Genomic DNA, 17,743 nt, shown 5'->3' with positions numbered 1-17,743 from the left:
TTTTCGGATAAATGGCTTGTGACTATTACACAACCAGGATACCAACTCTGACTGCCCTGTTTCAAAGCTCACCCAAGACGCATTTGAAGTAATGAAAGTGACTACAGTCGAACTTGGTTATTACGAGGAAGATGGGACCTATTGAATTTGCTTGTTATAAGCATTACTCGTTATATCTGAGAATAGGTGTTTTTAAATGAGCGGTCACATAACGCAAAAAGTCGCAATTCAAATAAAAATACACAATTAGAATTTTACCCCGAAACAAGCATGCATCCATTAACTACAGAAGAAGTTGTTTATTGTAATGCACACTGGTAGGTACGTACTGAGTTTCAACCATGAGTGGATACTTTTTCAATATTGTCGACGAAAACACCAATTAGGTAAACACTTAACTGTTGTCATAAATGTAATCCGACCCCGGCGGCATCCTGTCCGGTCGGATTTTATTGCTTAGGGTCGAAATGTTTTCAAACGATCGACACATTAAGGTGACGCATCAGTGAAACGCCAAATAATTGTCAACTGTACGCGCGACGAAATTTTGTACTTGCTTCGCATTCATTGAGAGAACGTGGAGTCAGACACACGTCACTTTGCTGCGTGATGGCGACGAGCCAATTAATTCTAAAATCGTGTAAAGATGACTAAAAACTTTACCCATTTACTTTAAAAAGAAAACATGTCAATGAATATATTATTATTGTTACTAATGGAATAATAAACAGAACATAAAATGGACGTATGTTGGATTTATATGAGAAATAATATTTCGTTTGACAGGCGTCATTTTCACCCGCGACCCGCAATCCGCACATCGCCTAGCAACGATCTTTTTAGACCGTGCCTCAACTAATGCATGGCCTTAACAGTTTTAAGACAATTTTTGACAATATTTTAGCTTGGTATATCCGATAAGGAGCCCTTTATAAAAGTGAATTAATATATGGAGAAAATCATAAACTAAAAATAAATGTCAACGAATGTTTCCTCATTATATCTGAGATCTCGCTATATACGTGATTGTAATAACCGAGTTCGACTGTATTTATGAAAATTGTGTTAATTTTCAATATTGATTGTAGATGTCATTAATGTAAGTTTCTGCTTACAGTAGGGTTTGCAATTCCGAATCCCGCTTGATAAGTTGATTCCATAATACCGGAATTGAAAATGTTGGAATCCCGGCATTAGAAGATTATTGTAATAATTAACATAGTTATTCATTGTTTAAAAGATCGCAAATATTACATCTTTGTCATTATAATAAGAACGAAAGATCATTCATGTAAATTTTGATAAACCAGTGAATTTAATGAGATTGTGAGAATATTCATAGTTTTTAAGACTTGAACAGCTAAATCATAATAAAAATATATCACTTAGGCTTAGGCCACATAGGCAGGTGCCTTGCTTGGTGGCTACGTGCTAGGGGACATATCCTAGCGATCGGACGCACACTATACTATCGCAATGGCCACACTGCACGTTTCGCGCCTCGCTATGTGATTATTAGTCACCTAGCAAGTCTCCCGGCGAACAAACGTATTGGTTATTTTTATTGTGTCACCTAGTGATTTTGCAAGATGGCGGATATTTCTTCAGTATGACAAATACCGTATATTTTAGAGATCATGAATAATGACGCATGGGATGAATAGACATTATGCACACAAGTTCGAATTTGAGACTTTCGAAATTTTAAACTTAAATTCTCTGTGAGAAGTAGCTTTCTGATTAGTTTTGAGAGTGACATATCGTTGTTGACTTGAGCGCTCCCAAATGTCCAATGAATTTGTACCGAAGCACGTAGCGTGCAATGTGGCAGTAGTGTTTTTAGTAGACAAGCATAGCACCTAGCTCAGCACCTACCTATGTGGCCGAAGCCTAAATGTGAAATATTAGTGTATAGATAAACCCTTGATTCGTATTCTCATCCTGAAATTTCGCCATTAAAAATTCTATCTGGGATTACAATCCCTAGTTAGCATCTTGCAAGAAGAATAATGGAGCTATATGCAGGGTGTAAAGTGATTGTACCTCTTGAGTTCATCGGGTGGAAGGAAGTCCCCGATGTGGTGCTTGCCACTGGCCTGTCGAGTGAGCTCTCCAGCCCAGCGCTGCGTGGCCTCCATTTCCTGTTGACGCAGTCGGTGCTCCCAGGTGCCCCCCTCCTCGTCTACTTCCTCATCCGAGTCATACTCATACTTGAACTTGCCCTTGGCTGCCAACTTCTCAATCTCCTGACGCTTCACCAGCATCTCCTGCAGACACCCGAACAAGACAGCGATATAAACGTTACATATATGTTTTGAATGTTTTTAGTATGGTTGGATTGATAACTATAGAAAAGTTAATATTTTCTGAGTTGGCAAAACTGAATACATACATTGTAAATAAAATGAAAAAGGCAGCCTGTTATTGTCAATATTTTTCTGGTTACTGACTTATGTAATGTTATTTGAGATTTTACATGATTATCTGAATAAAGAAATTCTCAGTGCAACACTGGCAAATAAATCGTACAATACTAGTGTGAAGCTTGCTAAAAATGAACCCACAATGCAAAATGACCCATAATTAGTCCAAGCCTTAACCCTTTCTAAGCGTTACGAATCCCGACTTAGTACAACAGTGCGCGTTGTGATTTCAAGCATCAATAAATCGTAATAAATGTCAGTCAAACATACACAAATAGAGTAGTAAAAAATCGGAGTCAAGTTCAAAAATGATTATGACAGAACCTAATATTTTATGTGACTCTAAAAATAAACATTCGTCGCCTAAATCTGATAAGAAATCACGAACAAGACTTCTTCATTGAAAAAATGCCAGCTTACTCGAGCGGCGCCATGACACTTACGAAATGGTGCTGGACTAATGCGTCGATGACAGATTAACAAGTGTGAACAGTTCAGTATTCTTATAGTCTACCGGCTACCATTTCGACAAATATGTCATACACATAATGAATAATAATATGGTTTATGACTTTTATGAGCATTTTTGTTCAGTGTGTTGAAAAAATATCAGTCATAAATAACTCATTTTTATAGCATCCAGGACATCTCAAACTGTGTAACTTTTGTTTGAACTCGCATACACATTGCAGCACTGCAGGCCGAATATAAATAAATCATCCTTGAGAACTACTGGCTATTTGAGAGTGATGTACTTACCACCAGTGCCTGGTTTGTACCTACCATTGACCCCGAACTGAATGGAATCGAATGACACATAGTTTATATAACAAAATGGTTTATTTTTCGAATACCTATTACAATTCGTAAAATATTAAATTTCAAACACTTTTTGCACTTCTAAATGCTTTATAGTCACCACAATTTTATTTTCAAGTTCATTTGTTTTTTTTTTATTATATTACTTCAATAACCTGGTACTAGAATAGGTAATCTCTTATTTTATTATAATGACGTGATAGTAAGTAACTCGAGTTATTTTCGACTATAAATATAAGAAGAATTCTACATAAAAAAAATAGTAGTCATGAATCAAACCCTTTTGAATAGTATTACGAAAAAAATAATTCTCAAGTGTCTGTCTCACACCAGCAGACGATGATTTGCCGCGCAGTGTATAAAAATTCAGTAGCGCGGGACCTGGTGTTTGCGTAATACGACAATTTCCGCATTTATGCGGGAACGGGCGTCTGAGTGTTCGTGTCTTTTCTTTATAAATGGCTGATAACTAGGGTAAATAAATAATTTTTGTCTGTTTCACCTAATACTATAACCAGAAAATAGTATTTAAAAATGTTAATCAATGATAAACAAAGAGACATATTAAATCGCGGACTTCTAGGTATATTTAAATGACACCTGGTTCAAATTATTTTCCGAAACTATAAACTCGCGGATAATATACTGGCAGATAGGCGAATGAATGCAATCTCCAAAAGCTTTCCTTTTGTAAAAATATTTTGTAAATTCACTTTGATCAATGTAACTTTCGAATATTCTATTTAACAGTTTACGCACCAAATAGTTTTTAAATCACTAAAAAACAATAAAACTTATTATATCGCAAACTCGTATCGTTACAAACACGTCAGTCAAATGTCTTCGGCGCACATGCACTAAGAAGCGATAAGACACTATATACGCGGCAAATTTGAATTGGCCCGATGACTGATATATTTTTATTCAAGACACGCTCCCGAAAAATATTTATTTAAATTAGATAGAACAAAAGTTTAGGCTATCCATTGACAGATGTCAAGAGAAGGATGATTTTTGAATAAATTAAATCAATATTCGAATTATTCGCGCCTGGCGGAAAGCAGTACTAGGCAAACGAAAATCGAAATGACTTTAGTCAGCTGACGCGCGGATGACTCGCGCGTATAGGCTGACTAAAGTCAGTTGCCGCGTTAGAAAGGTTAATAACCCTATTATTAATGCCACTTGCATATTACATGAAGTCGCCATCTTAACAGAAGAAGGTATTTCTCCAACATCTTTACTTCTACCTATGTCCGGAGACACCATAGAAAAGGTAAGAGAAGAGACAGTTCCGATGACACTTCAGATCCCAAATGTGGTCTACACCAAGTTAATAGCTCAATGACTACAATATTTATTAACAGTCTTATCCATACTTTGTAAAACCATACATATTATCATTACCCTAGTTCGAACTTAACAAAAGGTGCACTTAATTAATTATGAGGTAATGGAGACTAAGGACTGAATTGCATTAATGAATTTCCAAAATTTTATCTGATATGCAAAAAAAACAATAGAATAATATTGATATAGCGACCTGATAGAGAAGACTGATCTTATAGTGATCTTCGCATTTCTTCCATTCTTGGTCGCTGAGGTTGAAGTTTCCGTAAGTGGAGATGGCGTACTGCAGCAGGCCGGGGTCTTGCCGAGTTATCCTGGTGAGCTGAGGCTTTGCAGTACCCACCGTTTGGCCAACGGGAATTGGTGAATTCACCAGTCCTACAAGGCCAATATAATGATTAGCTAACTATTTCTATTCAACGAATAATTCACATGTTTTTAAGAATGTACCATTCTAATTATTGAACATACATAATTCTCAATTAGTAACTCAATTTGCGGAGCACTTATGAGCAGGTATTAAAAAGGCCAATAGTTAAAATTTGTCGCAATTAAGCATGGCAGTCGTAGCATAGTGGTAATTCAAAAGACGCAGGTTAGATTCCTGCCGGGTGTCTTACTTTTTTCAACAAAGATTTTTTTTATTGGCTATATTTTCTCATGAGTGTTTTCAGAATTATGTATGTTCAATAATGATTAACGTTTAAGTGTTGAGAATATCTTATTTCTATTATTCATTGTAAGCATAATAAGAGTGTTATAGATGCGTTGACAAGAGTTAAGGCCAAGCAATACTCGGACAGACGCATTGTTTACAAAAAGGAATACAGAAATATCTCAAAAAAAGTTCAATTACCTCCCAAGGATATGACTTCAGCGACGTCCGCCATGGTGACTTCGCTCGGATCACTCATGGCCGTATCTCCCCACCGGGACTTGCGTTTCTTCAAATTCTTCTCGTCTTTCACGAGAGACTCTTCATCAGAACCGTCACCCAACTTCTCCTGTACGTCTATTTTGACAGCCAGCATCGGTTCACTGCTTTCGGGTTTTACGCAATCCAGCCGAAAATTGATAGACGGCATAAATTTTTTATACAAATCAATACTGTTTTCATTTTCATTTTCTTTTTTTATATCGGTTTTGGAATCGTCGTCAGATTCTGAATCGTCGTCTTGCAGACTGAAATCCGGTTCGTACCGTTCCTCTTTGAGTGGACTCTTGGGATAATCGTTCTCTTGGGCCAGAGGATCATATATGTCATCGCTGGCGGGGGAATTGTTCGCATTCAGTTCATTGCGGAATTTTACCACCAGGCTTTGATACATTTTGTAGTCAGGGCTGAATACGTCTCGAAGAAACCTAAAAACAACAGACACTATAAAGACAATTTGCTTCGTAAACTCAATCGTTTTGCTTTGCTTACGACTACACAAACTGCATGAATATATTTCCACATCTTAATCCTGAAAAACATATTGATGACTTCAATAATAATCAATATTTAAGACAGAGTTGAAGTTTTTGGCCGTCTCTCATAAATTTTTATTGAAATAGAATAACCATTTTAGGATAACAAATAGAACTTGTTTAAAATGTTATTGGCCGTTAATAAACAAAGAACATTTTAAACAGGTCATCTCATTGGTTACAAATCGTGCCAATGAATTAATATCGTTATAACACTACCTTTATCGAAAAAATCGACTATACTAGACAGAGCCTTATGAATTTTTAGTATTACTGGAACATCCGAAATGGGGTTAAATTGGTAGTCAAGAAAACTTAATATTTTAAGAGATGCTCTTTGAAATAAAGTATAGCATTGTTTTTTAGCTGACAGGCTGTTTGAAAAATTTAATAAGTCCAAACAATTGACGCTGACGCACGATATAAAATTGATTTTGAAAAGCACCTATCTTACCACAACTGGTTTCAAAAATACTTTCAAAATAATATGGGAAGTACACATGGCTTCAAGATCTGAGATGAGTGTGGTCGCAGTGACGTCCCATATGACAAACAGGACATGTGTTGCTTAGGGCGGCAAATTATGGAAGAAATGTGAATAATACAACTTTTTAGAGTAGATTCGACGAAGACAACGGTCTGTGTATATCATAAATTAAAATAATCTTTGTGTGGATTCCTCTAGTGCAGTGTTTCTCAACCTTATTTGTGCCATGCCCCACTTCAACGCTTCAAAAATCTCCACCCCCCCCCATTTAAAATTTCATATTTAACAAACAAAATCTGAAAAAAAAGAATAATTGCTTCAAATAAAAATTGCACATAGGCAATATTATTTTTAATTTAACTTTCGTAATTAAATATCTATGTGTAATAAGTATATTAGATGTACACCTCAGAAGAAAATTAGCGCGATCATTGTGCTTGATGTGAGCTGCAAAGAGTTTTTATGTGAGGTACTATTTGGTCAATTTTAATCTTAAATCTTCAGAGTTTGTGATATCAAAACGATTTCTTTTTTTCAGTAAGAAATCATTTACAGCGCTAATGCGCCGTATTCAACTAAAAATTATGATGGCAATCGCAACCGTAATTTTCTCGGAAAACCATGGTTGCAATACCAAAAAATTTTTTTTTGGAAATGCGTTTTTTAACAAAAAATGTACCAAATATTAATGATTTGCACATTTGTACGCCCTACATTGGGAATCACTGCTCTAGTGAGTCTAGCGTTTAGGATAGTGTAATATTGTTGTAGAAGTGGGTACCTACTTAATGATTAAAGATAAAATTTAAACTGAAAAATAATAATAGGGCATTAATTTTTAAGGGTGGCACTTTGCCTAGGTATGTAACTGGGTAGCTGTTTGAGCCCACACAGGGTGAAAAAGTTTGAAAACCAATGACATATGTGATTAAATAATTTTTTATTATATATATATTTTAAGTAACCATGATGATGGTGGTTCTACTTGGTAAATTGGTCTCGGGTTTGAATCCCGGATCTGACAAAATTGACATGTCATTTTTCAATGTGTGTTTGGATCCAGAGTATGGACCAAATAGGTCGAGCAATCAGTGGCGAAGGGTGGAGGTAGGCTGTTAAGATTCGCTATAAATAGTGCACACTAAACTTTTTTAGTCATATGTATTCGTTTTTATTGAACTAAGACTACAATTTACAGATGGTGTTAGTTAGTTTTTAAAAATCAACTAAACCCTGCCTAAACGAAACCATAATAGTTTTAGTCTAATTTGGGCAATACGACAAAATTGTGCACACTTTTTCATTCATAGTTATTTGTTTTTGTTGGATTAAAAATACATATTGCACATATTCTTGGTTATTTTTTTTTAATTCATTAAGCCCTGCCTCCACCAAACTATAATATATATAAAATATTATTCTATTTATAAAATATTCAAAGTTATGTATGATTTAATTGCATAATTTTAGATATTTTATAGATATACATGTATTTTTTGACTATTATCTATTATGGCTTGGTTTCTCAGGGTTTAATTGAATTTTAAAAACTAACCAACATTATCTGTAAATTGTAGTCTTATTTCAACGAAAACAAATATCTATGTCTGAAAAAGTTTAATGTGCACTGTTTATGGCGGATCTTAACAGCCTACCTCCACCCTTCGCCACTGCGAGCAATAGCTAATATCCATTTCTCATATAAATAGATATATTACAAAACCTTTTCGTGAGCTGACCAAGATCCAGACTGGATTGCAGAGCCAATTGAAATAATTATGGTAGTGTATTTAGCTATAAACTGCATTTGCACTATAATGTGAATGCTTTAGATGAAGAATTTTGAATTGACTGATTGAGTGGATCTGAAATTGTGTTGAAATACATGTTTGTGAGTGAAGGTTGTTTCAGCAGCAAATTTCAACATTGATCAACGAGCCTTTTTTCCAGCATCACTTTCGTACATATATTCAAGCTCCGTCTAGTAAAGAAGGTTTCCTTCAACGTATTTAATGATTAAGTTTATTAATTGTCAAAACTGAACACCGCCATTCCGCATGCAACGAACCAAAAAATCCATCGCCACCTAATGTATATGTAAGCAAAGTAAAAAGTAATAAAAATAGATTTCTCCGGTGACGTTTCCATATGGACATATTCAGACGGGCGACATCGGTTAGCAGGTCTCTGTATTACCATAAGGAATTATCTTGGGCGCTTTGTGCCTTCAGCATTTCCTCCCAGTGGTGACCGCCCTCGGCCACTTGTTTAGCCGCCGCCTCCATCCCCCAACTGGCCACATCTGTGGAGAGAACTAAACGACACACATCAACAATTTGCCTCCAGAAATACTCAGCTACGTAACACACCGTAATTGAAACAGTCCCCGATACCTCATTTAAGAGTATAGAAACTACAATTAAAAGTGTCGTAAAATTTGTTAAAATTCAATTCCAAAAAATTTGTACACAAACTATAACCGCAGATTATAAGGCTAATAGTTTGAAAACTTTTTAATAATTGAGGTCTGAGGATTGAACAAATATAAGTGACAAACGTACAATAGAACTCCTATTTTATATGTCCTGAATTAAAGTTTTCCCACTATTTTCGTGTAGTTTCAGCAGCCACGTTTTATTTTACTACATTTAATTCCCGGTTGTGGGTTTTAGGTTCGAATCCTAGATTTGGCAAATACACATTTTGTTTTTCAATTTGTGTTTGCAGTCAGAGTATGGACCTAATACGTTGAGCACGTGGCCAGCATACATTTCTCATAAAAAAACAATGTTAATACAACCTCCACTCTGTGGAAGCGCATACGATCCTCTCAGGATCGAACATGGTGAAGTAGTAAGTGATTCCCGGTTTTACTTTTTTATTTAACGGATCTTGTATTCAAATATTCAAAATTTAATTAAAAATAAAAATCCAATTTATTTCAATGCATTCAATTGTCAAAGTGAAATTAATTCTGACACATTATTAATAAACTGGAGTTTACGCCCATTCAAATACTGTCAGCAAAGAAAAACGTTGTCAGTTAAGAGAAAAAGAATATTGAAAGAACATGTTGACACAATATGCTCTAAACCAATTTAACACATTGTGACTGACTTTATTTTTGTATATAGAATACAAAATTGACTAGGTACACACAACAATCAAACATTAATAACTCGTGTTTAAATCATTTGATTTTTTAAATAAAAAAAAAGATGCTTTAATGCGATTTAAAAGACAAAGAAAAAAATTATATTTAAAGCGAGATAGGGAGGTTCAAAGTTTAATAAAAAATAACTTTGATTTTTTGTTTTCAGAATTTTAAGTTTAGTGCTAAATAAAAAACCAATTACGTCCTAAAGATTTAAAAAACTGCTTATATTATAAAGCGTAATCTATTTTCATATGATAACTTTACTCAAAAAATATGTGAAAATTATTGACAAATGCCGTACTTTTCGCATTTCTAGCAATAAGTGTAATTTCGCAAACTTATTCCGATTTTCTCGAAATTCCGATTTTTTGTTCCAAAACTTCAAAATACAAATAATAATTTGTAATAAAACTTTTCCCAGTATTATCCTGTATCTAGAGTGGCTTCCGAGGTTTGGAAACATATTATATACATAATTTTAATCTGTGCAGTGACCTTTTTTACTAAATATTGGACTAAAGATTCAATCAACAGATGTCACAAATGGAAAAAATTAAAAAAAAAAATTTTAAAAGCTGTACTATTTTTTTTTGTATGAAATATTTAAAATCCAATATTTTATACTAGTTGCGAAGAATCCTAAATATGATAAGAATTTCTAAGCACATTGAATACCAGAAATTTTTAATAGATGCCCTAATATAGTGTAAAAAAACACATTACCAAGTACCTGTTCTAACATGAGAATTTCTTTGGGCTTATTTATTTTCAATACACCCAATTATTTACGTTTTCCATTTATCTAGGTTCTTTTTGTTAGTCCCTTCACAAATGTGAAATCAGGGTTTTACTGTAATCAAAACAATGGGCGAATTTACAATTGAAACAGGATTAAAACTGCTTTGTATGAAAAGTTATAACCATTTTATTCATAATATTGGATTATATTACATCGTCATGGCGCATATAACATTATGTAATGGAATAACTATTGCTATGCTCAGATTCAATTTATTCCGTGTGCAGTAAATAAGCATGGATAACATTGTTAATGAATGCTATTGTGGGCCTTGCTAAGATTGTACCCTGGCACCCATACTCTCTTGTATTATGGCCAAATTTTAACCTTGCAGTCGATTTACTCAACATAGTTTCTGGAGTTCTTGTATTTGTTCAAGCTTCAAAACCACAAATGTATTTGCCCTGGTTGTTTAGCAATACTAAAGCTGCTGATTAATTGAAATATCTTTCCTATACAATGTACGTATTGCAGTAAAGATTTCCTGCTTCTTTCTTCGGAAATTATTATCATTTGAGGATAAAAATAGAATACCTTGATGAGAGAATTAGATATATCTTACCTGTAGAGATAGGCGGCTGAGGTATCGAGCACAGATCCAGTTCTTTAGGCTTCGGGATCTGAGTGAGGCAGATGGGGGAGGGCGAGGGGATGGCTTTGAGATTCATGGGTTTCGGCGGAGGGATTTTAACCGCCTCGAGGGGCTTAGGAGGCGGTATGGTGACGGGGGCAAGCGGCTCCGGGGGAGGGATCGACTCCGTGTCGATTGGGCGCGGCTGCGGAATAGTGTGCAGCGGAATATTCATCGGCGGAGGAATGGCAGACAAAGGCACGCCGGGAAACGGAGCTCTGCTTGGAAAACTCATGATTCCCACCGGAGGCGGTCGATTCTGAGGCGCATTGAAATTCGCAAAGGGAAAGTTGGCGCCCAGGACGGGAGGAATGGAAAATGGCGGCGGATTATTCGGAAGAATGCCTCCGCACATTGGATTATTGAAATTATTTGGGTTTGCAGGCGGCGGATTGCTGACGAAATTGGGATTATTCATGGGTATCATATTCTGCATCGGAGGATGCCGATACGGTGGCATCGGCATAGCATTAACACAGTTGGGGATCTGAACATTGAAATTATTCATTGATGGTCTTTGAGGCAAGACATTCGACATGTTAATATCCTGAACGTTGCCCATAATTTGATTCGAATAGGGCGGATTCAGTAGCATATGCTGCGGTTTGGTCATGGGCGGTACAATATTGTGGGGGATGGCCGGGTTTTGGACAGGGCTTTGAATGCATTCGCCGAATGGCGGATTACGAGGAGATTGATTTGAGTAATTCGTCTGGGCCGGCGGGACGATGTTGGAGAATCGGGAAATTTTCCTCGTCGGCATGTCTTCGAGGACGGGCGTGGACGGCGAAGTCGAGCGGCGCCGGTTTCTCCCGCCCGAATCCCATCTTCGTGGTCTGTTATCCCTGTAATATTAAGTATATTGCGGTATTGTGAACATCAAACATACCAATATTTACATATCCGAAGACAAATTATTCAATGAATTGTGCTTGCACGACATTTATTTGAAACTCAATTTATGTGCACACCTACAATTAGTATTGGTATTGAATTAAAGGTAATTTGGTCCTTCGCATTAAGTATTATTATGAATTGGTGTATTTTGATTGGAAATTAATATGACGAAATGTGATTGTTTAATTTTTTAAAACAACTCACACGATTTCGTATTAGATAAACGTTTTATAAAATCGCCATAGGTGGTATGCACAATCGAAAAAGTAAAATGGTCAGTATAACTTGAAAAACAAACTATATAGTGTTTGTTTACCCAAATCGGGCAGACAATAATAATAATTAGGATTTATTAACTTGTGTTAGAAATATTATTAAGTATGTAAAGTCTTTGTTTTCGGTATGAGGACAAACATGCTTACGCATTACTTTTTTGTGTTAAAATAAATGTATTTAACAGTAAATGTGTTTGTTTTGATGGTGAAATTGCTGTACAAATAAATACTCTTGACAAATCGCCAACCAAGTGAAATTTTTATTTAGGTTATTAAATGAGTTACTCACATTTTTCAATTTTCACAAATTTTTAATTAAGAACTCAGATTCTAAATGCATCATTCTATATAAAATAAATAGTTGGATATAAAAAAATACTTTTAATGTATCGTCGCTATAGGATTGGTTCGTCGAATATCTGTTTTTGTCGAAATTGACCTTTCAATGCAAAACGATTTTTGTATCTAAATCATGGGTGGCCAACACGAGGCCCGCAGGCCGCAAGTGGCCCGCTGGGTTTCAAGTTGTGGCCCGTGAAGAAGTGAGAAAATAAAAATAATATCAAATGCTGTCACTAGATGTACTAATTTCGCAAATTGAGATTCGATATTGGCTCAAGATTTTAAAAAGCACCTGTGCTTTTTGCTGCATTTGCAACGCCATTCTCCGTAGACGTGAATTTATTACCGGGAAATTTACAAATGGAACATTGTGAAATATGTTGCGATGAACAGTTAAAGGAGAAATTCCATCAGGTTGGTTTGGAAGAGTTTTACAAAACATATTTGGACAAGGAGAAATATCCTGCATTTTACAAACATGCTTTAATGATGACTTCGCTATTTGGAAACACTTACACGTGTGAACAGCTTTTTAGTCGGATGATGCATATCAAATCCCGAGTGAGAACACGAATCACTGATGTGCATTTGGAAAACTGTCTGCGTGTAGGAACAACCTCACTCGATATCGATATTGATGCACTTAGTTCTGCCACACAAAATCAAAATTCTCACTAAAATTTATTATTTTGTTTATTTTTTATTATTTAAAAAAGTCTAATCTAATAAATATGTTTGATTCTCATTTTTGTTATTATATTTCTTTTTTGTTTTGTATAATAAAAAAATCGGTTGTGCGGCCCGGTAGGAAATCTCATTTTTAGAATCCGGCCCGGCTGCTGAAAAGGTTGGCCACCCATGATCTAAATGGACCAGAACCATCCTTTTCTTTAAATTGGTTTGTAATGAAAACAGCATTCATATGCTGTAAAACCAACAATTTAAATACCTCTATATATTTAAATATAGGTTAATGATATTTGTTTTTCGTCTCTTGAACATTTGAAATTTTGTCTGTTCGACAAACCAATCCTACAGCGACGGTATGTAAAAACAAAACTATTTCCAAAAATCACTCTTGGGTAAATAATATTCTGGCCCTATGGTCTTTCTAACAAACCAGGAATCTATATACATAATGCCATATACAGGCGTACCTCGACTTTCGAACGTTTGACTTTCGCACAAATCGCTATTTCGCACATTTAAAAAATATTGTTTTTTTAAAACATTGCGATGTGGGGTAAAGATTCCTCCTCTCGCTCGCTCACAAGCAAGTGCATTTCTTGCATCACTTGCATTCTGCTCACACCCGTCACTTTGCTTGTGAGCTAGCTAGGATAGGTTTAGTGAGTGAGAAACGGAAAAACTGCAGTGTTGATTCGAACAAAAAGAAATCAAGGGCTCATAAACTTCACACGATCGAGACAAAGATGGAAATTATGAGACGTTCTGATACCGGTGAATCTTTTGCATCAATCGGACGTTCGTATGATACAAACAGATATTTGTGGACATATATCTTTAAAGATTGTTTCCAAAAGACACGGCATAGTTATGGATGAAATGGAAAAATCTTTGTCATCGTGGATCGATGACCAACATCAAAAAGATGTCCCTCTGAGTATTTCAATTATTCAAGCGAAGGCTCTTAGTTTGCACAAAGATTGGAAGGCTAGATTAAAAGAAGATTCTAACACGATTTTCAAGCAAGTAACGGTTGGTTTATATTAAATTCACTGGAGAATCGGCTGATGCGGATAAAGATGCTGCAAAAGAATTTATTTCCTCATTATCCAAAATTATTGAAGATGGAGAATATTCCTCTAGCCAAATATTTAATGTAGATGAGATAGGTTTATTTTGGAAAAAATGCCTAGTCGTACATTCTATCTAAGGAAGAATCAGTTGCCCCTGGGCATAAACCTTCTAAAAACCGATTGACATTGCTTCTTGGTGGAAACTTAGCTGGTGATTTAAAATTGATGCCAATATTAATTTATCAACCAGAAAATCCCAGAGCATTGAAATGGAAAGATAAAGAATTGCTTCCAGTCATTTGGTAAACAGCCTGGGTTACTGAGTTAATATTTAGATTGGTTCAATTTAAATTTCGTGCCAGCAGTTAAGCAATATTGTAAAGTTAATAATTTACCATTTAAAATAAGAAAGAAAGAGAGGCAAACAGTTAGCTCTTGATAACTTTTTATTTGAAACACCCGCAAACACCACTTAAACATGTCTCGTAAACGCCTCTTAAACATCTTATATTTACTTGATAGATAAATATTTTAAAATACACACAATTTAAATATTTTTTTACTTCCCTCTACTTTCGAACATTTAACATTCGCACACACTTTCAGGAACCAATTATGTGCGAAAGTCGAGGTCTTCCTGTATGTACTTAAAAATTTCACTCATTATTCATGATATTTTATTACTATTTTGTGATAATGAAAGGCAGCATTTTATGATTTGTTCAAAACTTAATTTTTGGAGAATGTGAGTTATGACTCTAGGCGACTCAAATACACCCCTAATATTAAAATCACTGCTCAATGGTTCTTTACCTAGTGGAAGGTAACCGAAGGAGAGAAGGTTACTATATATGGCTGCATTTTTGCTATCCAGGATAGACATTGTTACACTTTGAGATATGTTCTGAACTAACTAACTTCGAAAAAAGGATGTATTTATTAATTCGTGTCCGGAAACTTGTACGTATGCAGTTCGCCGTATCACACTCCACCGTGAAATGTTGTATCGGAAATATATGGTCGTATATTAAAGACTGTCCAACCTCTTTGGGTCGTATTATAGTACTGGGATAAAATTCATGTCTAAATAAAACACGGTTCTTGTCGGTTTACAGGAATTCTGCGGCAACCCAATTTTGAAAATAGCCGATATACTGGATTATTAATTATTAGGTTAGGTTAAGTTTACATTCTTGAATTTTGCCAAAATCGGCTATGAAAATTGGCACGGTTCCCGCCTGGCTTCTTGCAAACCGACTCGTAATTAAAACTCTGACATAAATATAATATAACAAAATACGTAATAAAAACTACCGAAGTACACGGGAAAGACAGTAGAAAATAGATATGTAATTAAATTAGAAATACAGAACGCATGATTTTTTCATCTCGGTGCTATAGTCAGAGATGACCGTATATGTATACTATAGTCATCTCTTTCCGATAAGAAAGCTCACGGCGAACTGTGCACCGATGGAATACTGTACACTCTCAGTAATCCGCTGCTCGATTATCCGATAACTACTAAAATCAGCTGTTATTTTTACTAGTTGAAAGCACAAAGTCAAGCTCTATAATTCAATTGTCAAATTCAGTAGTCCGCCGCGTACAAGTATACAGCGCAGGTGAGACAGGTTTATTTTGGAAACGTCTCCTTCGTAAAACATACGTTCATCGCAAAGAAAGTAATGTACCAGGGAGGAAAGTGCCCAAGGACCGCATCACAATTATGCTGTGCTCCAATGCAACCGGGACAAGCAAACTGAAGCTTTTGGTCATAGGGAAAGCCAGGAATCCTAAGCCATTCAAGAATATCTGCCTCACTGAACAACTGGTTGTGTCAAGTCATTTAATGTTTAATATTTAGTTAATAATAAATACGTATAATTTAGTAAATACTTGTTTTTCATTATAAATAAAACCGTAATTTGCTAGTACAAATTTCTCAAAAAAACTATTTTTACGAAATACCTGTTTTAATTTTGGTAAATGTGCCGCAGAGGTGGCCATGAGATTTTACAACTTTCTTTTTAGACCAAACCAAACCTAACCTAACCTACCCCAACCTAATATTACCTCATATAATCTTAGTTTGTGATAATGGTGCATCAAAATGTATGAAAACTTCAAATTTTTAATTAACGATTATTGGATCGAAAAGCCGATGCGCCGACAGAAAAAGGTTTTCATTATAATTGTCTACATGGAATAAACTGTTTTCGTAAAAAATATATATAAAAGCTCATGGCCACCTCTGCAGCACAATTACCTTAATTTTTACCATATTTTGTATGTATGCACTATAATCGGCCGGTTTCACTAATTTGACACTTGTCTGGTTTTTGGGGTGGCGTATTACTGAGAGAGTACTGTATGTACAATTTTCATGTAACTTTACTATTTACCTGTAGTTTTTCCTATCATTTCTTTCATTTCTATCACTCCTGTCTCTTCTTCTGTCTCGTTCCCGACTTGGACTTCTACTCCGATCTCTATATTTATGGCTGGAGCTGGAACTTCTGTACTTCTCGTGAGTGTCTCTCTTTTTCTCGTGGTTATTTTTCTGCCTGTCATAGTGCTCCGAAGATTTCGACGGCTCCTCGGTCCACTTCGGTTGGTCAACAGAAGCGGCGGCTTTGGCAGGGGGCGGAGGCGGCGGATTGTTAGTCGCTATCTTTTGGAAACGGTTCAGGAAAAAACCGTCGTTTGAGAACACGTTCGGAGCAGACTTCGGCGTAGTAGCCAACGGTGCAACAACTGCCGGGGACTTTTCACTGCAAAGAAGTTGATTTTCTCGAGAAAAACATATTTTTGACATATCGATCGGTAAGTGCAAACGCATGTATGTATGTTTTTGAAAATCGAATTTGAAACATACTACCTAGGTATATCAATAGTAATTCAATTCCATTAGTCTTTGTAGCAAATGTATGGGGTAATGGTGTAATTAAAAACCATAGTATTCCAGGAAAAATATTATGATAATAGTTACTATAAACTCTTACTTTAAAAGAAAGACTGTAGCGTTAATCAATTCGATGCAAAGATTGATATAATGGATATGAAATATTACATAAAAACATTGCAAAAGCTCACCTCTTTGACTTTAATTTTGCCGCAAGTGAGGAGCGCCTTTGCGCATCCATTTTCGCTTGTATCTCCATTTTTTTCTTCTCTATTATTTGCTCCTGTTTACTCATTTCTGCCCATCTCGCGCTGAGAGGAGTTCTTGGGTTTAAAGTATCAAAACCTACGTAATTCATCATGATAATAATGTCAACAAATCCTGATAAGGTAGCAAAGATGGCGGGTTGACATTTTAATGTTGTCAAC

The 17,743-nt window shown here is 35.6% G+C and overlaps 2 protein-coding genes across 2 annotated transcripts in view; one reads left to right on the top strand and one right to left on the bottom strand.

The window, feature by feature from the left end:
- LOC147072730 (uncharacterized) overlaps positions 1-2,516 on the top strand; it is a 15,499-nt gene extending 12,983 nt beyond the window's left edge. The window contains exon 3 of the transcript XR_015070559.1: positions 461-2,516. The gene's annotated coding sequence lies outside the window, so the exon portion shown is untranslated. The remainder of the gene's footprint in view (positions 1-460) is intronic.
- LOC147072729 (uncharacterized) overlaps positions 1-17,743 on the bottom strand; it is a 21,843-nt gene extending 4,100 nt beyond the window's left edge. Inside the window, exons 1-7 of the mRNA XM_085946146.1 lie at positions 17,507-17,743; positions 16,816-17,184; positions 11,068-11,981; positions 8,746-8,863; positions 5,449-5,954; positions 4,786-4,970; positions 2,044-2,267 (exon numbers count right to left, since the gene is read on the bottom strand). Coding sequence (XP_085802272.1) covers positions 2,044-2,267; positions 4,786-4,970; positions 5,449-5,954; positions 8,746-8,863; positions 11,068-11,981; positions 16,816-17,184; positions 17,507-17,676 — 2,486 coding nt within the window. The 5' untranslated portion in view covers positions 17,677-17,743. The remainder of the gene's footprint in view (positions 1-2,043; positions 2,268-4,785; positions 4,971-5,448; positions 5,955-8,745; positions 8,864-11,067; positions 11,982-16,815; positions 17,185-17,506) is intronic.

This window comes from Rhyacophila brunnea, unplaced genomic scaffold (genome assembly GCF_057557595.1).
Source record: "Rhyacophila brunnea isolate RB1 unplaced genomic scaffold, BYU_Rbru_1.0 scaffold_19, whole genome shotgun sequence".
NCBI classification, from domain to species: Eukaryota; Metazoa; Arthropoda; class Insecta; order Trichoptera; family Rhyacophilidae; genus Rhyacophila; species Rhyacophila brunnea.
Note: the sequence above shows the minus strand (reverse complement) of the source record. Positions and strands in the feature narration are given on the sequence as shown.